The sequence below is a fragment of the Paralichthys olivaceus genome, chromosome 8 (genome assembly GCF_024713975.1).
Source record: "Paralichthys olivaceus isolate ysfri-2021 chromosome 8, ASM2471397v2, whole genome shotgun sequence".
Lineage (NCBI taxonomy): Eukaryota > Metazoa > Chordata > Actinopteri > Pleuronectiformes > Paralichthyidae > Paralichthys > Paralichthys olivaceus.
The window spans coordinates 15,438,533-15,461,876 of NC_091100.1; the positions used below are offsets into that span (position 1 = coordinate 15,438,533).

At 40.3% G+C, this 23,344-nt stretch overlaps 1 protein-coding gene across 1 annotated transcript in view; it reads left to right on the forward strand.

The window, feature by feature from the left end:
- LOC109627726 (alpha-1,6-mannosylglycoprotein 6-beta-N-acetylglucosaminyltransferase B-like) overlaps positions 1-23,335 on the forward strand; it is a 100,973-nt gene extending 77,638 nt beyond the window's left edge. The window contains exons 10-17 of the mRNA XM_069530662.1: positions 7,697-7,830; positions 9,225-9,355; positions 12,924-13,082; positions 13,240-13,386; positions 14,056-14,172; positions 17,634-17,708; positions 20,463-20,746; positions 22,304-23,335. Of these exons, the coding sequence (XP_069386763.1) occupies positions 7,697-7,830; positions 9,225-9,355; positions 12,924-13,082; positions 13,240-13,386; positions 14,056-14,172; positions 17,634-17,708; positions 20,463-20,746; positions 22,304-22,502 (1,246 nt within the window). The 3' untranslated portion in view covers positions 22,503-23,335. The remainder of the gene's footprint in view (positions 1-7,696; positions 7,831-9,224; positions 9,356-12,923; positions 13,083-13,239; positions 13,387-14,055; positions 14,173-17,633; positions 17,709-20,462; positions 20,747-22,303) is intronic.
- The last annotated feature ends 9 nt before the right edge of the window (positions 23,336-23,344 follow it).

Genomic DNA, 23,344 nt, shown 5'->3' on the forward strand with positions numbered 1-23,344 from the left:
AGTGGAAGGCATCAGGAGTCAACCTGACACCACATATAAAGGGCTCCTCCATGTATTTTTAAAATCCAATTATGAGCAAGAGAAATGCATTACGGGTCGGTCAGGGAGCTATTTTCACAGCACACAACCTGTTTTGCTGTCTCCCTCTTTCTCACAAGTTCTCACACTCTCTCCCCCACACACACACACACACACACACACACCTAATCCCACAATTTCCCCAGACGAGATGCCAGTCAGCCTGCAGACTGCACCTAATTGCTTGCTGAGGTCAGCAGCTCCCAGCACCGTCATTACTGCGTGGAACTTGATTTCTGCTTTCCCTAACAGGATGTGACTTCTAGTGTTTGTAAGAGACGGTCTCTTTTGGTTTGCCCAGGAGCTTGCAGTGAGGGTATTATCTGAGTTTTTCTGCAACACAGGTGGAACAAGGAACATCTATTCTCACTTTCACGAGAGGATGCACCTCAGTGATTTTCAAATTTATGGAGAGGAATGCTTTCAATTCAATTATTTGTGGACTCGAGAGCTCAGGAGGAGATTTGTTAACACACTACGCACTCCAATATACAGTCAGATGTATGATATATAGCATACACCATTAATTTGTACTGATCTCCTGTAGAGTGAAAAATCTACTTTCTCTCCAGTACTTCCCTACCACACAACCATGCCTTTCCATTAATGCTAACTCAACCATTCCACAATCCCGAGTTTTCATTAGTGCCCGATGCCCGTATGGCCAGATGCTAAAAAAATTGCATTTGAAAACATCCTTACTGTTTCTAGTCAAACATTTTTGTAATCTTACAACATTCTAACTATATCCTTCAACCAGGTAAAGGGTTTTTGTCATGAAATGTCTCCATCTGATAACGTCAGTGGAGCAAACAGCCCCTTCCTCCTATATTACATGAATTATCTCAGATACTGTTGCCACCATCTTGGGCTGTCTTCATCATTCGCAAGTCAGTCGCAACTGTAAAACATGACGCTTCACCCGATATTTATAGCACCAAAGTGGGATAAGAGCTACCTAAATGAAACACTCTCATTGAGAAAAATATATTTGTACTTTTTCCATGTCCCATCTACTTACATAGAGGAATGGATCAAGATGATTTAACTCCACTTTTGGGGAGCTGTCAGGTCATCCATTTGTATGTTCTATCTATGATCAGCACAATAAAGTAATAGAAACGAGCAGTGAGAAACTAGCTGTGTTTTACCAGTTTTAATGACCCGGAGGAAGTAAAAAATACCAGTGCACGAATGTAACATTGAAGTAAGCAGCGTGTAAATGTGTAATCTAATGATACAGCCGCAAAGGTGTGTGATTGACAAATAAGGTGAACATTGTCGGCACTAGTGCAGGTAGACAGGTAAATGACATACCTGTTCACCCCCTCCTCTCCTTCTGTGTCTCATCTCGTTAGGTTACACCAGTCTTGTTGAGCCGTGTGCACTGAAAGGAATCATTAATCAACTGCTCTGAGCTTTGGGGCCCTTCAGCTCTCGTTAATTACTTTTGGTTTATGCTCCCACTAACAACCACATTCATTTATTATGCCTGGACAACATGGTGTTGTCCTTTTTGTCGTGTGTGTGTGTGTGTGTGTGTAGCAGTGCAGTGCTGCCGTTAAAGATGCTGATAGCCGATAAGAGACAGTCTTAAATCACACCCACTCATCTTATAATAGGACTAGCATATTGATTTTCTCTGCATGGTAAATTTACTGCTCTGCTCGAGGCAGATTGGAGAAGATATCAGGGGAATCCTTAAAAACAAATAAAAAACCCTCCTCACTAAGACAGAGGATGATGTAGGGCGCCTGTACTTCCCTGGAGCCTGCTGACTCTTTGGGGACATATTGCTAACTCTCATCAATTTAGCTTAAGCAAAAGAGCGAGTTTCATGGGAGCTCACAGTAGCTGCTTGTTGGTTTTGATTATGTTGGATTTGTCTTTTTGCTCAATCTCCCATTCACTGCTCGACGGTGAGATAATGATTCCCTACAACATAGTTACTGTAATAAATTGGTGTAGCTTCCTCTCCATGCTGAGTTGTTTTGAAAATCAATTTTTATTCTTAAGAATGATCTCTCTTTGATTTATCTAGTTTACAGGGCTTAAATGCAGGCATAGGACAAAGGCATGTAGGTGCAGCAAAGAGTATTTAATTCCTTTGACAGGCTTATGGTCTCTGGTTGGCAGGTTGGAGGGCAAGCAGGCAGACAAAGTCCAAATGATCAAAGAGGAAAACACAAGGGAAACACTGGGGGAGTAGAATTGAATCACTAGACTTACATCAGAGGAGTAGTGCGAGGCTAGACTGACTGAAACAAACTGGCGCACAACAAAAACAGAGAAGACGAACAGACGAGGACAGGGAGCACAGAGACCAAAACACACAAGAGAGGTACGGATAATTGGACACAAGGCAGCAAACAAACACAACACAGCACAAGAGAGGTAAACGAGAACAAAATGGAAAGTAAAACAGGCAAAGGACACAAGGTAACCAACTGCGTAAGTCCAAAGTGTAAACAAAGAGTTCCGAAAGTCCATAAGAGCAATTTTGTAGTCCTTAATAAACCGAGTTGAACTCCAGAAAATTTCCACAAAATTGGGTCCAGACTTTCTCCAGATGTTCCCTGTCACCCATGAACTCTGCATCAGGAGATTCTCCACTCAGCTGTTTTCACAACAACATATAAATCTGAGGTGAGGGGTGGCGCAGCATGCAGAGGCAGGACGCAGTGTATTAACATATTAAGTCCGCTGCTGAGATCATGTGGTTTTTTTTCAGCACATCAACACCAGTTCTTTTTTTCTCTTTTACTTGGGGGCTGTGCTGGAGAAACTCCAGAGACTCTCCCATTTGTTCTACAGCCACTTCTCTGGAGTACAGTTCAAGTTGGAAAGCAGCTATAGTTGGAAATCACACACGAAAGCATTCTCTACCTCCAACAGCTTGTTTACCATATTTCTGAGTTGAATAATGACTTTCAATGGGTTTCATTAGTCTAAGGTGTTTCTCAACACATACTTCAGACACGCATCTTTTGTCTCTCAACCAGGGGCTCAAGTTTTAGGCCCCTGGACAACACTTTACCAGCTGCTCTGACATAAGTAATTTCTGTAATCGCAGGCATGTTCTCTGGCTTCTTTCCATCTCTGTACCCCGTAACATTCAGAGTTTACCCAAACTAACAGTTTCCACTTCAACAGCTTAACAACAACAACATGCTCAAGTAGTTCTGCTTTACCATGTCCAAGAAGGACTAATGGGTACAGCGGAGTGAGTAAGCAAGCAAGTAAGTAAGTAATGAAGGATAAATGATAAATGGTGGAGTATTAGATATGGTTGCACATTGACGGAAAGGATGATAACACAAACAAATGACTGCCTGTAGCACAATTAACCTTTATCTGTAACTTCATACTTCAGCCTTAACAGCACTTTATAAGAGCACATATATTGTATTTAACACACTGAAGTGCTTGTGTGTAACATGAGTTGGTAATCAGCAGGGTATTGACGTGTGTCCAGGTTTTGGTGCCATGATATTCTTCAACTAAAATAAAGCAGGAATTATTAATATAACACATCAAAATGTATTTTAAAATGTCCAATTCTTATCAATTAAAGTGTAAATCAAGTCATGTGGAAGAAGGCATAACATTAAATACCTATGTATATATTGTAGTATTATGGTTCAATTTATTTAAGGCTGAAACTGCTATTTCCTATAAAATAGCAGATCAAACCTGAGATAGGGAGACAGAGAAAAGGGGCAAGAGGTTTCTGGTTGGCAATAAACTGACACAGTTATCTGATAACTCTTCAGCTCAATACTTTCACTCAGGCAGTAAAAGAATATCTCACATCTCACTTTTCTGCTTTGCCTCTTTACTTTGTAAAGACTGCTGTACTGATGTGTGTATTACGTATGCACCACTGAAAGCAAACTGCGAGGGCCACTTCTTGACCTGAAGTACAGTCTGAGTTATCAAAACAAAAGGCTTGAAAAATTGAAGTGTGCCATTTTAATCAGGCATTGAGCCTGATTAAAAATGTTTGTATTGGAGCCTTTGTGTGTGAAAGTGTGTTTGGCAGGTTGTAGCTGACCCCAGCAAGTAAAGCTGTCACCAAATAGAAAGAGAAATTGACTTAAGAAGAAGGAAGATCAGACGTCTAAGTTGTTTTCTGTCTTTATGTACAGTCTATGATTCTGTTTCATAGATAATCTACAATAGCTTGATTATTATTTAGCTGCCTGACTATTAACATCCAGTCATATTCATACAGTGTGGTGGTTACTGTATAACTTGACACTTCACACTTAGTCTGCTGCTTCAGGCTCATGTCAATGCTGTCGCAGCTTCCACTCATATGCTTTATTCTTTGTATTGTTAATTAAACTAATGTTTATGTGAATTAGAGGGATTAGTTCCCTCAGCACAAGTTGCATCTCAGACTCTCTGAGAGCTCACTCACAGAGCAGAGGATTTCTCTGCAGTTCCATGTGTTTCCTAATTTCACAGTATAGTCAACAACATGGAAGCACATCAATAGCATACTCATCTTATTATCATGCAAGGAATCTCTGTATCTATGTACTGTTTTATAATTTGCTCAAATCCTGAAAACCTTTCATCTCCTTCAAATTAGCAGGTGTGTTACCAGTCGACCAAACATTCGGTATTCATACTTTATGAATAAACAGGCAAACATTACTCTGTTGTAGCAGGTGCTGGGTTTAGTCCTATTATAATAATGTCATTGATGACAAAAAGGCGCGTTCATGAACGGTGACAAAAACTGATCGACCAGGTCTGGGTTTTGTGAGTCGAGCCAAGTCTGGCATGTGTTCACCGAGGCTCATTTAAAACAGATCAAGTTCGCCAACCAGCATCACCATAGGCCAAGCAAATGTTTTTAGAATGGACGCTACTCTAGTCTTTGTTGAAAGCAGCAACATTAGAGATTTATTTGGTATCAGAATCATTGGAAAGCATGTTCCCTTAACATTTGTCTGCTGTTGCATAAAATATAAGTCTGATAAATCCTGATTAAATGCATATAACCATCATGTGTGCATCCACATTTTAAATTCAAATTGTCTTCTGTCCAGTAGAATCCAGGTTCCTCTAACTCCCCACAAAGGCAAAAGCTGTTAGTGACAAAGCACCACCCTGTCATATCCCCCTCACCTCGGCGGACTGTTGAGCCTCAAGCAGCCGTTTAACCCAGATTAGCCCCATACTCTGATCTCCCGATAGATATTCAGCTCAGCTACTCCTCCGCTTATCCCCTCTTCTTCCACTTTTTCTTTCCCCCTCCTCCCTGTGGGACCTCTTATCTGTGGGCAGAAACATTTTCACCGTTTCAAAGCCAGCGAAAGGTTAGAGGGAGAGAGGACGAGGGGAGACGGTAGACAAGGGACACTAACATTTGTTTTTAATAATGCCTTTACAAACAGACACACGACATTTACTATACAGTTTCATCCTCTAAACAAAGCTACAAAGATAAGTGCATGTTTTTCTGACTCCCTCCTGCAGATAAGCCTGTTTTTATATCCAAGCTCTATCAATTTAAAGGCTCGTCTCCTGCAAGCTGCACTCAATGACAGAAATATCAACAGCAGTTTCAAACAACGAGTGTGTCACCTTGTCTTGAATAAGACTGGAATGCCCTCACCTTTTTTTCTGTATTAAAACTCCTGAAAATATACGACCATGAAAACAAGCACTGAAAGTCTGTGTTTTTATTTGCGGCAGTTGTCTGCAGCTAAATGCTGTTCTCAGAAATAAAGGATAGAGAGCCTGCGATTGTTGCTGAGTGTCTAAATAAGGAACTCCAGATTTTACAGGGTGGAAGGTTTCTGTTTAAAACACTTGAGCACAGTTCAGATTACCTTGCTCATTCAAGGGGACAAGTGCCTGGTTGTAGAAAACATGGCATCTTATCCAAGCTTTTCCAGCAGAGCTACAATGAAGGGAAGGAATGAAGGACTTTTGCTTATAGCTGTCAGCTTATCAGAATCGAAGGGTGTTTACACTAGTGTTCGACAAGTAAAGGGAAGAAATCCATCATAGATTTCCCCCAATTTCTCCACTGCGAGCTGCTTCAACAGACCATTAAACAGAATGGCAGAAATAAAATTATATTATGTAATTCAGTCTGTTTTTAAATGTTACAATCATCTTTTTGTTACAATCATCTTTTTGTATTTATTGACAAATGAAAATACGAAAAGATACACATACACAAAATGTTTGAAATATTAGACTTTTTATATTTGTATATTTTATATATATATAAACACAGACACACCTCATACACCCCATCCCCCGGGATTCAGGCCACCAACTCCTACAAAATATTATTGTATAAAGGTCCTTAAGCTTCATAAAAAAAGGAATTACCAAGCCTCAATAATTGATTTATGGACTCAAGCAGTCAACAACTCCAAGTATACAATGTCCAGGAATGTCAGCATTCAAGCTCAAGAAGAGGGAGTTGAAAGGTTTCCAACGCTTGGCAACCAAAGTTTTTGCAGGTTAGAGGCCACCGTCTTCCAGAATCCAAACACTGCGACACATATGAAAATACCACAAATTACTGTCAATGGACAAACCGTAGAAGTAGAGTCAGAGTAAAGCTTCCTCGGTGTTAGATATTGTTAAACTGTAATAAAGTTGCTGCTGCTTGGGGTTTCTGAAGATTAAGCATATCTTAACCCAAACTTTGTCCCACTGGGGTTCATATCTGGGACATCTGTCCTCCACAGAGCATCTAACGCCAGAGGTCTGTAAAAGTTGCTGTGACAAGAACTGGTTAAGTTTCATTCCTGCATTTATTTGAAAGCAACAACTCAACAACAGCAAAAAAATGGATGGTGGCTGAAGTAAAAGGATATATAATATATAAGGATATATAATATATAAGGATATATGAGAATATTAAAAAAAGTTGCCTGTGTGCAGACTCAAGGCCAGGAAACTGTTTATGTGCAGCTTTTCAATTAAGTATTCAGAGGCAAGAGCCTTTAAGTGTTCTTTAGACACTCTGAATGTAGTGGATTATTTTTTTCTTTCACACACACACATACACACACACAAATTCTGAACCAGTGAGTGTGCTCAGTGTGGCCCGTCTGAGGGATAAATAAGAGTGAAAAGTCCACTTGTGTGTGTGCGTGCCAGAGAACATATGCACACGTGTATGATGTATGTTTATGCGCAGCTCCAGTGCAGCACCTCTACTCATCATTCAGCTGTAAAACATATCAGGGCTCTATCACTCCTCCAGCCTGTGAACCTCAATGATTTCTTTTGTCCTTTTCTTGTCATCTTAATGTCAAACCTCCCACGCTGTGATTTTTTTTTGCTTCTTTGTGTGTACTTTTATTTGTGGTATTGTGCTTAATGCTCATCAATGCATTTTAAACTCAGGAGGACTTTCTAAATTATAGTGTTATCAATACATAGTAGTTAGTTATATATATAATATGTATATTATATATATATATGTGTATATATATATATATATATATATACTGTTATGGTGTTTTTTTACTTTCTATGAATGTTGAATATGGTTTGTGACAAATTGTTCCTTGTATTTTTTTGCACAGCGGCTTCAACACAACCATTTAGCTATAAAGGATTTGTCCTGTCTTTACAGATGTCATATCCGAGTGATTGACACCTTTGGGACGGAGCCAGCGTACAATCATGAGGAGTATGCAACCCTGCACGGCTACAGGACCAACTGGGGTTACTGGAACCTGAACGCCAGGCAGTACATGACTATGTTCCGTAAGAAAACATTTCCCTCCTGGAATTTTTTTTTTTAATCTTAAAGGTACAGTGTGTAGAATTTTATGATATCTAGTGTTGAATTTGCATGTTGCAGCTGAACACCCCTCACCTCACCCTCTTCTTCAAAACATGAAAAAGAACCTGTGGCAGCTTCAGTTGTCATAAAAAAAGGTGTTTAGTTTGTCCAGTCTGGACTAATGTAAAAAACATGGCGGCCACCGTAGAGAGGACCCCCTGGATGTAAATATAAAGTATTTAAATATAAAGGGCCTTTTCTGGGGTAAAGAAAACTACAATTCTTACAATTTAGAAGAAACAAACTAGTGAAAACATCATGAGGATTATTCTACATTAAATTTCTGCCAATAGTTCCCTTTCACCTGAGTCTTACACACGGGACCTTTAATTGAATGTGTTTGCATCCTGATATCCTGATATCATAAACATCATCAGTATTCTAATTTTGTTTAATTCAAATGTGTAAATCATAAAATATATTGAGTTTTGTTTGTTTCCACTATACTACTTCAAAACAAGTGAATGCTCTGAATTGTCACCCACACACAACATCTGTCATCAGTGTTGACAGTCCTTCTCACTGTGATGATAAAAAAAACATGTTTGTTCATTGTTTTTATATGACTTTCTTTGACAGGTCTGGCTGCGTGTTCACATTCATTTGACGTAATGTGTTTAATGCAGCTATTTGCAGCAACACCGCAGTTAATCATATCCCTTCAAGCTGAATCTGTTCCTTCTCTCGTTTGCTTTTCTTTTTCTGTTTCATTCTGCACAGCGTTTGCACTTAACTCTCCGCTGCTCTCACGTTCTGCTCTTAACAGTGTTGTGCCCATTCTGCTATAGCTGGTTCTCAAAGGCAGAATGTGTGGCTAACTGTTTCACACCAAGTGACTGACTCAGCCTTTATCAGCTTCATATGTGTGAGTGAGCAGGCTCCATCGTGCGAGTGTACTCTAATGACCAATAAAATGGCTGTAACTGTGATGGTACAGTAAATAGATGGATTCAAAAAAGTTATTTTCCAAGAGTAAAAAGCAGAAATAGAAACAAAAAGAAACCATGAATATATCCAGTCTTGTTTTTTTATTAAGTAAAACACTTGAATTGAGAGCGAGTACTTAAAATTTGTGTTTGTATAACTTGTCCTAGTGAGGGGACTCGAGCTCGACAGCAGCTGGCTTTATGACATAAATACTTAGGGAGTCAATAATCACAGAGGCAAACATGGATGTAGTGCTCTTTTTCTGTCTTCTCTGTCTCTCACTCACTGTGAAACTCTCTTTCTCCCCCCTCCCCTAACCCCTCTTTTTTTGATGCTCCCTTTACTACTATCCTGTCTTTTCCTTTCTCTCACACACACTCACATTCAGCTCACACACCAGACAACTCATTCATGGGCTTCGTTTCGGAGGAGCTGAATGAGACAGAGAAGAGGAGCATCCAGCAGAACAAAGTCAACAACATGGCTGTTGTGTATGGAAAAGAGGCCAGCATGTGGAAGGTACAGACAACAAATATCACACACGCAAAAACTAAGAATGGTTTGGTTGCTGCTGTAGATCCTGAAGCTTTTTTTTTTAATCAAAAACATACTGAAACTGTTTCAGTTTCTCTCCATTACTGTTAGTGTTTTGTTTTACTGCTGTTGTTACAGGTTGAATAAAATAAGCTTTAAATAAATGTATTTGCATGTTGACGACCAAGTATATACAGCAAACATACACAGATTAATATGTCATCACCAATTAAAATGTACATATATGCAGTATATTCATATGCTCATACATGTATGTTCGTCATGCACATATGACAGTTTGTATACAGTGCAGAGTCCTGCTACTTGGATGCACATGTTTTATGCACACACACAAAGTACATACATACATACATATCCTGTTACAATTAAACGGGATGGCTTCTCTGTAATTGTTGATGCACACAGTGTCCAACCCTGTACTGTTCTGTTAACAGAAAAATCCAGCATTTTGCACAGTGTGCTGTGTGTACCTTTATATTTCAGCTTCATGTGGCTCTATATACACAATTTACACTGATTTACAGGCAATTTTCATCTGGAAACGTCGCCTGCTTTTCTCAGCATGGTGACGAAGGGCACAGTGGTGACTCCGTAGGTTATATGGCCCCATGGTTATAGAGATGTTATCTGCCTGTACAATTACCTGCATCTCTTTATTTGTTGGTCTTGTGAAAAAAACATGTGCATGAGGGAGACTATAAAAGCACTGTCATCTGCATTCACCTGGTGAAAAGGCAGAAACAATAGAATGTGTTTCTTGTTTCCTCATTGATTGTATACTATCGTACCAGTCTATGCACATTTCAATCTGATTGTGTTTTCTTCTTTCGCTCTATCTTTCTGCAACGTTGTTTCTTGCTGGATGCTCATTAGCTTCAGGTAAGAACCTGTTAATTTCTACAGAAACCCTGTTTCTGTATGTCCATGTCACAGCCAATGACATTGCAAAAAAAGCACAACATACTGTTGACATGTTCATCAGCACAGACCTCTACACCTCTACAATTCTTATTACGTCTCATTTGAGTAAAGTGATTTATGAGAAGCGACTTGTGATAGTATACATTTAGCTGCACAACTGTCATCACTCTTCAGAGCTTTATGTATAACAGTGATTAACTTTTTATCCTCCCACATGTCAGAGAGCACAATGACTGGTCAGGCAGACAGTTATTTAAAGGATGTTTGTTTTGCGTATTAAACCGATGACTCCGTCTTTAAAAATGAAACTCTTGACAGCATGTCTTGGTTAACATGGCCGACGCAGCGCTAATGGAAGCTGCTGGTCTTCTCAAATGACTCCCACCTCATTCACAGCAGTAATTTCATCATCAAGGATGAGTTGCAAATCGAGGCTCCCAACCTTTCATCAGAACCACTCTTGGATGAGAATGAACTTTATTCTATTCAGAAAAGTTTACACTTCGGCTACCAAAGCAAAGAGCAGCAGCTGAGCATGGTTGAGTTACAACAAAATAAAAGTCTGATCTCACAGTATCCCTTATATAATACTACAACTATCTGTAATAATTATGCAGCATAACATGTCTTCTGGGAAAGATGCCGACAACCTTAGAAATTAAGCTTTAACTTGATATCTTCAGGTATCCATCAAATGCATATTTAAGACCTTTTTGCAGAGTTATTTATTTAAAATATATTTTATATTACTTAGAAATATAAAAAGTCATTCAGACAGTTAGACCAGGATTTGTAATTAAAATGCACCTTGGTTAGCAACGATTTTCAGACATCAAAATGATGATCTCAAAATTAGACGCCTGTCTTTGCAGACCAAAGACCTGCTCTGTTTTCAAGTCGGTGATATGCGATGACAGGAAACTTGTAGGATGAGTCTTAGTGAGTTATTCTTCATGTATATTGATTGTAATCTTCCAACATACAATGCAAACTGGACTGCACTAAATGCCTTGAAAAACCATTTTCTTAAATCCACATAAAATGAGGTGAGCTATAAAAACCAGCACAGCAGAACATACTCATTAACATTCCTAATCCAATGCATGCTGTGTGAGTTGGACACACACACACACACACACACACACACACACACACACACAACTGCGAGAGCCGGCTATAGAATCTGCACTCTACCACGCATGTTTCCCCATCTGTTAATTCATGTTGTCTGCTGCACTTAGCGCTTGAGCTAATCTCCTAATTGGCTGGGAAAATCCTCACAGAGGAAGCTATCGATCGCTACAGCCTCCTATTATGGCCGCGGGGGTTCCAGCACTGAGCAGGGATACAGTAAGCTGCTTAACACCGGACAGCCAGTCAATACTCTGGTCCAGGGTTATGCTCCATTCACATGATTCAATTTTTGTTCTTAGCTCGCGCTGGTTGTTGTTTTTTTTCTTTTCTTCTTTGTGCTCCCAAGCTATAAACTTGACCTTGACTTTTCAAAGTGTGGCTCTCTCACACACAAATATATAATGCTAATATTATGCAGAGACAATTCGGTGGAAGAGATTCACTTACATGGTGAATGCTACACAACAATAATGACTACTTCCATAATTCCCTTTAAGCTATTTTATTGAATGATGATTTTTTTTAAACACTAACTGATTTAACAATGTTATTCTTTCGCCCACTTACTTTTAAATGGGATTCTGCATCTCAGGGCTGTTTTTCATTCTTATGGGAAAAGAAGTCACAGTAACTATGCAAAGTGTACAAGTATCCAATGCAAATCCAAAAAGTGTCTTATGAATAAAAGAAACAGTGAGAAAACAGTGTTGTGTATACAGAGTGCTTCACATGGAGGTTTCTCTTCACTGTCTCTAATTGTCTTTCCAAGAAACTTTGCCGGATCTATACACCTCACAGATTCGTCTTTATTTTTATGTTGCAAATTACAAAATGACAGAGATGTTTGATTGCCGTCTCACTGGAATTACAGTTGTCAATGTTTGTCAGGTTTGATCTGGGATCAAATATTGTATAATTTGTTCACTCTGCTATAAACAAAAGTGAATCATGAGTATGGTTTGATTAAATGACAATAAAAGTAATTATGAAGAGCAGGAGCTGAGAGAATGGAGGGTAATCCAGCTGAGATTCAGCTGGAGAATAACTGCACTGTCTGCTACTTCCACAGTTTTTTTGTTTTTCAAGTCAAGGATGAAAAAGCTCATTGCAATTTATTTGCATTTGTGGAGTGGACAGACATTTTGAAAATGCCAATATGGAAACAAGTTATCACATGTAAAAGGTGTTTTATGAGACGTTTCCACCACAGACATATTCTTAGATGTGATACACACACACACACACACACACACACACTGGCACCAGAAGCTGACAGCCACACATTCAGACAGCAGACAGCTCACACTCAGATCTGAGACAAAACAAACACAGCAAACAGTGTTTGTACTCTGGAGTCTTAACATATTCCTCTCTGTGCTGTTCTTTTCTGACAGTCTTTCTCCAAAAACCCTCCTCCTCCTCTTCACCCCTTTAACCTTCATCTCACCAACCCATCGTTTTTCTCCTCCTCTCTCAGCAGGGTAAGGAGGGTTTCCTGCAGATTCTCCACAGGTACATGGAGGTGCACGGCACAGTGTACTATGAGACTCAGAGACCTCCGGAGGTTCCAGCCTTTGTGAAGAACCACGGCCTGTTGCCCCAGCATGAATTGCAGCAACTACTGCGCAAAGCCAAGGCAAGAGGCTGTAGAAAATATTACCTGCACACTTTATCTGTTGCTGTGTGGGTGCACACAGACACTTCATATGCAGCTTCTATCCTGCACTCTTATATTTATTCAAACTAAGTGGTTATCACAATTATAAAATTACATTTGCTATTTTGTTTTCTAGCTCTTTATTGGCTTTGGTTTCCCCTACGAAGGTCCCGCCCCTCTTGAAGCAATAGCCAATGGCTGCATTTTCCTCCAACCCAAGTTCCACCCGCCTCATAGCTCGCTTAATCACGAGTTTTTCAGAGGCAAACCCACTTCTAGAGAGGTAAGATCATTACATTTGCTTCTCCCCACCATCAGTCACAGATCAGAGTATGTAAGCAATCCTGCTGGGTAACTATATTCATTGGTAGGTCCTTTAAAAGAACCTATTATGCTTTCTCTCTCATTTTCTGTCATTTATGTATAATGTTGCAATGATGGACGTCCATTTTGAAAAGTGCTCAAAATGTTAAATATTGTGGTGAACATATTTTAAAGTTTTCCCTGTGAGGGTGCACTGACCCTGAGAAGGCGTTTGGATGTTCAGGATTGTAAAGGCTGCCTGAACTCACATTACCACACACTGGAGGTGCACTTTGTATTTGAAAGGAAGCCGGAACATGGCATCCTTCATACAACACATGTTCCTTTTAATGATTGTAATTATAAGACGTTATTTTGGGTGAGTGCAACAGCCCTGATATGCAAGTCTTTCAAATCCTAGAAATTGTTGCTATCCAAGCTCTGTACCAAAATGATCACATTTCAGAAATGTCCAAGTTATTAATGTGAAATATCTAAATTTCCTAGCATGTTAAATGATCATGGTATGTATCTGTAATAATCAAACTGACTTTGTTATATATTGCAGCACCTTCGTTTTAAGAAATCCCCACAATTACACTTTTATTTGTAGAGTTCTGACTGCACACCTTGCATGTTTCTTCTGAAGGTGTCGTCCCAACACCCTTATGCAGAGCAGTACATTGGCAAACCTCATGTCATGACGGTGGACTACAATAACTCTCTGGAGTTTGACTCTGCCATCAGGGAAATCATGAGGACCAAGGTACTGTCACCCACTGTGCACTATAACTTCCACAGATACAGGGACTTGTAAATTGAATATTTAATTGTCTTTAAGTCTTTGAGTATGGGAAGTGTTTGAGTTTAAATATTGATTCAGTTTAAATTATTAAACAGCAATACGTCTTTTAATGTAAAAAACATAATTGCTTTAATTGAGGCAATGTACATGCAACAATCTTGTCAGTTATTATGAGGGGACAAACATAACAAGTCACTTGCCTCAGGTCTATAAAAGAAAGTAATTAGTAACTTTTATTAATAATAGATTTGTATAGCTTGTCATAATACACATCTCTATTCTTTTACTCAGCGAGGTTAGTTTTATAGATGACCTTTGCCAATAAGAAGCTGTGAGGAAGATTAAAGTGCTAAAACTGCTGCAGCTTTGTCACTCTGGAGTTTTCCGGAGAGAGTTTGCCAGCATGTAGGAAGCAGCCTGATATTACAGAGCACTGAACTGTTCCACGCAGTAAATGTGGGCTGATGGAGAATTTGAGGATGCTTGGAACTGTCATGAGTGGGAGAGAGGTTAATTATGGAGTCAACCACACAGATTGGATCTTTCTGAAAATAAGGGAGGGATAATGAGAAAGAAGAATTTAGGATGTAACATATATTCTGTGCCTCTCACATATGTACATTAACCTTTCACATGTTTATGGATAAAACTGACACTCTCAGTAAATATTTAATAGGCAGTATATTACTCTTGTGCACATACTTTTAAATGTCTAGATAACATGAGCAGGAGGTAAGTGGGAGTACAACAGATAATTCTTTTTATATTTGAGAAAGTTGGAGTACAGCTGAAGAAACTGTGATGTTGTTGCCAAATGTCATCACATGAGTTGTAATACAGCTCTGGCATTATTTATTTCCACTTCTGCCATCCAGCCAATTCCAGGTTGTATCACAGATCCAACTTCCAGCAGAGAACTGATTGTAAATGCATAAAGGGCACTGAGGGATCATTTACAGTAGGTAGACAGGAATGCGCGTATGCGTGTGTGTGTGTGTGTGTGTGTGTGTGTGTGTGTGTGTGTGTGTGTGTGTGTGTGTGTGTGTGTGTGTGTGTGTGTGTGTGTGTGTGGTCAATTCCTCGTCTTGTCTGTGTTGTCAGAGAAGCTACAGCTCAGCAGCCCCGGCTGACTGCTCTGTCTCCGTCTGCGCTGTCAGACCACTGAGAGCGAGCTGATAGACCACTTCACCCTTCGCTGGAGGCACACTGCCCCAGCGAACACACACACACAGAGTCAGATAAAATTCTACCGCTGGTACCTTTTCAAACCCAAACACATAACCACAATTGGATCATAGAGTCAGAGACACTGAAATTGCAGAGGTCAGGTGGATCAGCGGTGAGAGCCTTACCTGCACATTACAGCCATTAACTACAACACAAACACACACACACACACACACACACACACACACACACACACACACACACACACACACACTTTGTGAGGCTCATGTTCATTCTTGCACGACAAAGCAATCTCTGGCAGACAAGTCCTCATGTTCCAATAAATCCTTTCTCCATCGCTTTCTTTCTCTTTTTTGTTCTTTACCTCTTTCTTTATGACTCATCCTTTGTTTTCTTATTCCCCTAACATCCTCTGCCCTCCTTTTTTATTCCTGTATTTTTTAGTGTCTGTCCTTTCTGACCTGGTGCTTGTAGTGAAAGACCTTTGTGCAGATTATATTCATATTTCGTTTATTTATATTCCTTGCTGTAATAAAATCATCTAATTTGCAGTTGAAGGTTGGACTACATGTCAAAAGATATGATACTTTAAATGTTTGGTCCATTTTTGTGCTTTAAACTACATTAATATTATTTAAAGGCTGTTCATCATCTGCTGTTTCATTATTGATGATGACAGATAGGTGGCAGATCAGTGAGACAATGAGTGAGGTGAGGAGGGGCTGAGTGAATCAATGTGTTGCACACAGCTCTACAATGAAATACGATGTTATCTATTTGAAATAACAGAAGAAAAAAGGAAATTATGTGATGGTCAGAGCTGATATTGTGGTGGTGGCCACAAATTGTGCTCAGCATAAGTTCAATCAGAAAGAGAATTTCTATGTCCCATTCATTCTTAATTCTCTCCCACTCTCCCTGCCTTCTTATCAGCTGCCTGTTAGGTCACCCTTCTCCTCTTGAGTCACCCCCCAGTCTCCATATCCAGTGTTCACTCATTTCATTCAGATCCTCAATTCTATAGATAGCATCAACCTCCACCAGTGTGATGGCCCCTTTCAAACGAGGCATCTATATGGACTCTGGCTTTCTTCTCTTATTGTCCAAGGCAATACATTTTGTCAATTTTCCAACTAAATCTCTCCTGATAGAAATAAAGAAATACATGTATGGAAACACTGGAGAATGGAAAGATGTTTTCATTTTGTTATGAAGCTGTAGCGACGTCAGACGATGTCGGCTGACTGAGTGGTCCTTCGATGTGGCCCAGGACGCACAGCTTAAAGACTGTGACCCAAACATGATCTGAGTGATCGGAGCTCAAATGCATCCTCAGTCTCACCTGAGACGTTTAGATGTAAAAACAAGGTCTGAACAGGATCAATGTCGAGAAAAGTGATAGAAAGAAAACTCTTGTTACATCCTGTAGATTGTTATTGCAGGGAGCTTGTTTGTGTGTCACTCCTGTTCACTTGCTTACTTTCTGCTCCACTTTACAAAGTAGATTAACATAAGGCTTTGATCAGATTTGCAGTGTGTGGAACTTTTTAAATTGCATCATCCCTGCATACTTGCTTCCCAGTGGTTTTCATTTGAAATGGGCCAAGTCTGATTTCACATGTGGGTGAACATTAGACTGCTTTGATTTCAGGTTGCCAGTGCAATTTACCGGGTTGTGTATCACTTACTAAGGCAGCCTGCCTGTATAAAACTGTTGCCGAGGGCCCCGCAGAGGGCCTCACTTAAAAACCTACCAATTCAAAAAACTAAATATAAAGCCATTTATTAAATCAGCTTATTCAATTTATATCACATCTTGCAATGCAATCATTTTACATTCATCCAGTTATGTTGCAGTCCGTTTGCACATATTGAACACATCAGCATTAGCAAGAAACACAAAAGAGTAATATGTTTCCAGCTCATCTCTAATTAGGGCCAATCAAAAGTCTGCTTTACTCATAAGAGCGGCACATCACAGCAGGGTATGATCTATTGGTATGCAAATAAGTGAGTAATGAGTTTCCAAGCAGTGACATGCAGTGATTAGGCCACGTAGAAATCTGACAATAGAAACCTTTCCTCTGCTAAAATTAATAAGGAGGAGAGACAGTTTATTGCAATTAGTGTGAACAATGGAGGACAGCACAAACATACACTGCAGTACGTTCAAAATATGAAAGTAATAACAAGGAGTGTGTCCGTGTGTCTCTGTGTGTGTGTGTCGTTTTCAGGTCGAGCCCTATCTGCCTTATGAGTACACCTGTGAGGGGATGCTGGAGAGAGTACATGCCTACATACAGCATCAGGTGAGGTCCAGTCCATGTAAACGTTATTTAATGAATGTGCTGGTATATGTTGACGTTTACTCGTAGAATTGTCTCTATAACTGGTTGTGTGATAGTCTTTGATGGTGTTGTATGTGTTGTATATGTTGTTGAATTTGCTGTGTTTTAGATTTAGTGTGTACCTGCCAAAGGACTGCAGATAGAAATCATCTCTTTTTAATTTTTAGATTTATGTTTTTGTGCATTGTCCTTCTTGATTAAAATAAAATAATATAATAAAAAACCCACATGCAGGGATTGTCTTCTGTAGTCACCACACTTCCTTCTCATTCATACATAAACTCTTTCTGCGTTTATCAAACTCCCCACTCTGCTCAATATTTCATCACTGTGTGCATTCAACAGCGTGTGTGCGTGCGTGCATGCATGTGTGTGTGTGTGTGTACTCCATGTATGTAGACTTGTGATTTATCTACACGCTAACTCTCATTACGAACCACATCTCTGCCCTGCGGCTCTAAAGCAGACGGCCTTCTGAGACTAATGAGGAGGGATGAAGAAGGAGAAAGTGTGAGGATGATAATGATGGAGAGGTTGCATGAAAGAAAGACAGTTTCTTTTAAAACTAGATGTCAGACAAACTGCAGAGGACAAAAACAAATACTCCTATTAACCAAGATTTTACATAGAAACAAGTTTTTACGGAGGTCGAGACTCCTCACACAAGTGTATTAATGGAAAATGCAAAAGCCACACAACAGAAATTCAAACAACAGATGTTGACAATGAAAGGCAGAATAACTTTCGTGATGGGGTTTTTTTTGTGGTCAAGTGAGCTGTCGTTTGTGAAACTGGTGTAGCCCTGTTTAAAATGTGATGCTTGTCTATTGGAGGTGTTACGGTACAGTTGATTTGAGCACCTAAAGGTCAAGAACTCGACGAATACATGAGCATCACATTTTAAGTGGTGACTGGTTTGTCCAGGTTTACGTAAATAACGGCTCAGTATTCATCCATGACTTGACCACAGTAAGTAACTGCATTCATTGTCTTCATGTGTTCTCATTCACCTCTGTTGTGGTTATGTTTCTGTTTATTTTTATGTTTGGGCTTTTGCATTCATGTTTTCTGTTAATTCGCTTCAGAGAGATGTCTCAGCCTCCGTATCTTACTTGGTAAACCTTTTTGTTTCACTGTGTCAGCGCATATGCCATATGGTAATGGAAGCTGGCTGAGATATCAGCTTCTTTTTGTCTTACACTTGCATATTTGAACCGGATTAATACACGCTTGTATTTTTTGCATTCAGTCCTGTAAAGCAGATTATATAGCAGCAGCAGCAGCACAGAGTGGAAGGGTAGCTCTGCTCTTGTGTACTTGCACAGCTCTTTGCCATCCACATAATAGTTAATAAAGGTTGAACTATTTTCAATTTGCTACTATGGCACGCTGCCATGTTTCCCTGGCAACCGCAGATATCAAACAAAGGAAAAAAGTGTTGGACTAAGTGTCAATGTCGTCTACACCAGGCAATGATCCTCAGTCTGGGTTTTTTAATGCTGTGTATAATGTTATATATATCTAAACCTAACTAGATACAGTGAGAAGTAAATGAAGCGTGACTGTATATAACGATGGATGAAACGTCTCCACTTCCTCTCACTGGAGAAAAATTAAGCTAAAATATTGCAGCTACATGTGCTGCCATCTTGCATCGTTGACGTCACATGGAGCCAGAGTCTGTGGTGTGGAGTGGTGGGATCCTGACAAAACACAAAGTTCACACTCAGTAGCCTGAGCTGTCAATCATGATATTACACCTGTTTTTTATAGCATCAAATAACTAATAAAACCAAAGTGTGATAAGAACTTTGTACAATTACATAAGTTTGGTCTGTGTCTCATCCACTAACCTGGAGGAGGTGGGGTGTATACCTCTGCCGGCACAAGGCAATCAAGATATTTTGGATTCACTTTTGGGAAGCTGTGTCATGTCATCCATCTTTATATATAGGCTATTATATGAATCCGAGGGAAAGAAAATGTTTATGTATCAATTTGTCTCACAATATAGTCACATCTCCATTTAAGTAACAATGAAGAACAAGCACAATCTATTTTTACTAATAATACACAAATCATTGTGGTTTTGTCCCTTTGAATCGTTTAAACATTCTCAGTGTGGGTTGGAAAAAGAAAGTTAACTCATGTTGACACAGTGTCAACAGTACTGCAGCAGCAACAACCCCCAGCAAGTTACTTAAGTCTACTCCACTACATATGTCAGCAAATATCTGTACTTTCTACTTCACTACATTTTTACAGTACCTTGTGTTACATACTCACATTGTTATCTTATATTCTTAATAGTAATCAATGATGAGTGGTGGCAGTTATTTTAACAATATTTCAAACCCAAAAATTACTTTTACTCGAGTAGAACATTTACTCTAGTACTTTTACTTCAGTACATTTTATTTAAGTAAAATGTTAGAGTACTTTCTCCACCCCTGGGTACAGACTGTTGGATGTAGCCAGTGGACATGGCGGTGGTGTTGTGTCCTCTAAGCAGCCATTAAAACACAGAATAACACTGTCACTGAGCAGCAGACACAGGGGTTACAGCTTGCTGTGGAAAAGAAGCTACAGTTAATATGCTTTCCACTGAGCTGCATCATCATTCTGCCTATAAACAGTAAAAACAGCCTTAGTCCAACAGTAGCACCACTAAAATATAACTGCTCAAACTAATTCTACCAATCTGTCTCCCTGCAGGACTTCTGTGCCCCAGAGCCTCCCTTCATTCCAGCCAACCTCTCCAAACAGGGGTCTGCTAGTGGCAGCAAGACAGCAGGAGCACTGTTCGTGCCTCTGCCCAATTCCACCGCCCTCGGTTGGTCGGCCAGTGTGACGGCTCCGCCTGCCTGGCCTCCTCTCAGGTCCCTCAGGCTGCTCGTATCTCAAGAGGGCCAGTCCTGTGTGGAGGCATGCCAGTCAGCCGGGTTCATCTGTGAGCCCGCTCACTTCCACTTCATCAACAACAAGGAGGCGCTGCATGGGTACGTCCACCAGAAATAACTCAACGTCTGACAAACAAACCCAAACAGAAGGTTTAGTGGGTGATGTCTACCTGTTCATACTTTTCATGACAACATTTCAATTCTGTTTGTCTTTCCCACAAAAATCATGATAATTATAGTGCGATATCTCATTACACATATATATTTGATTTCACTAAATATAGATACATTTTAAACTTGTCATCTTTCAGCATAAAAATAAATAGCTCGATAAATTCCAATAACATTTTCTCGTAATATCAGCTGAACTCAGTAACTGTGTCCAAATACAGGGGCTTTAGAGGCAAAGCGATCACCAGCATTTTCGACCCTTTATCTTGCAACATTTTGAGCGGCTGCACTTACTGCTGCTCCACCCCCCGCATAGCTAGCGTGTTAGCTTCATCACCGGCGCACAATGAAGCATGGGATAAATTGGCTCCCCCGTTGGATCCTCCGTTGATCGGGAAAGGAAGGATGCATTCGTCAGCTGCGTTTAAAGGAGCTTTCGGAAAAGGGACTGCCTGGTCACAGCTGTGTAACACAATCGTTCTTCAAATTCAGCCTCTCAGGGAGCCGGCCCCTGAATTGGAACACAGCTTGTGGGTTTCTCCTCCTGCTGCACCAGCCGCCCTCCACCTCCAATCACATTTCTATTAATTTAATCTGAGTGCAGGAGGCAACGTTTGATCTTTTCCATATTAAGTTGTCAGCCAGCACAGGTCAAAGCTGTCGATTAGAAAGTGTCAGAGAGAGGAGGAAGAAATCAGTATTTTGCTTTTTCAGTCAGACAGAAGAAAGTTCACATCCATGTAGAGGTCGTCCAGCAACTTACTGCAAAACCATGGAAATCAGTGAATCTAAAAACTGTTGGAATAATGAGAGCATTTCTACTTATTTAGCAGCTGTGTTGTTGAAACCTTTTCTCATTGTCCTTTGCGGGAGTTAAGGGTTTCTCACTGCCTGAATAGAAAACGTCTCTGATATCAATCAAAACAATGTTTTTCCTGTAAAGCAGCATGATGGCAGGGTGTGTACAAACAGATTAAAAAGTGCTGAGCTCATGCTGAACAATTAGATCCTACATTTGAACTCTAGATGATACGGGTGAGGCAGAATCTTGATGTAGTTTACTGAACCAGCTGCTGGCAGGTGAACCAGAAACTTAAGGATCAGACATTGCACTTTTCACAGCTCTAAGACAGAGAGCCTCTGTTTCTCCTCCTTGTCGCTCCCTTCTGTTCTCTGCCACCAGTTATCTTTCTCACAATCACAACTCATTTCTGCAGTTTTTCCAACTTTTCTTGTCACTTCTCCAATAAATTCCTTTCCTCTCTTTTAAATTTGGCGTCTGTCATGTGAGGAAGGTAGAGAAACTTCTCTCTTCCCACGTCGCTACTCTTTGTTTATTTTGAGGTTATGCCAAAAAAAAATAATGTTAATTACTCTTTGCTTTATAAGTTTCCAAGTTATTTATTGAAGAACATGATGACAACATTTTCTCTGTGATTAATCCTGGTGAATTGTTTATATCCATACCTCTGCTTCTCTCTTCAGGTTGGAGGTGCAGTGCGATGTGGTCGACTCAGAGATCAACCACATCCTTCCCGCCTTCTCTGTGATGCGACAGGAGTGTGGGCTCCAGCGGGAACCCCTCCTCTTCAGCTGCGCAGGTCACTCCCCCAAATACAGACGACTTTGCCCCTGCAGAGACTTCCGTCACGGGCAGGTGGCGCTGTGCAGAGACTGTCTATAATGACAGGGCATGTGAGGGACAGACAGACAGACAGATAGGCGGGGCAAAGGGACACTGCGAGGCAGCCACAGCCAGAGCAGGTGAGATACATGAGCTGATGGTGCAGTGACGCAGCTTCCCCAGTGAAACTGTAAGAGGATAGGAACAGGCATGCAGTGTTATACAGTCGGCCTGGATAGGTGCGGGTTTGATTGTAGTTGTTAAAGCAGTTGTTCCACTGTAACAGGCTGGAGACGTACAGAACCAGGCTTCTTAGAACAGGGTAGCATGATACCAGCTGTCAGTACAACAGGGAAGTATACTTCACGGAAGTCAAGGTCAAGCTTCCAACTATACACAACAACAGTTCCTACAAGATGTGAGACACAACTTTTCATTTTCTGAACTGCCTCTCACCAAAAATAAGGGGTTTCAGTTGGAAAATGTACAACTTAAATGACTGTAGAGGAACTCGGTATCAGTACCCCAGTGTCAAATCCATGACAGAGTCCTCAAATATCGCGGCTCGGAGAAGGCAACCTCGGGTCAATATCCAATCTCCTCTCGGCACTTGGACAAAGGATGATGGACAGCTGGTTATCTCCCTGACTCTTCCCTCCCTCCTCCAGTGACGGATAGAGTCATTTATCAGACTGAACCACAAGACTGAGGCAATGTTGGTCAATGCAATCATCTCTGGTCACAAAAACGGAGACGCAGGACAGAGGACAAAGATAAAGGGTACAAGATTATTTTTCAATAAATAAGCCTTCAGAGCTTTCAGCTGGATTTTTAAAGAGTCCTCCCGGGCTGTATGTTGGAAAAAAATGATAAAATAAAAAAATCAGAACAGATGACAAGTG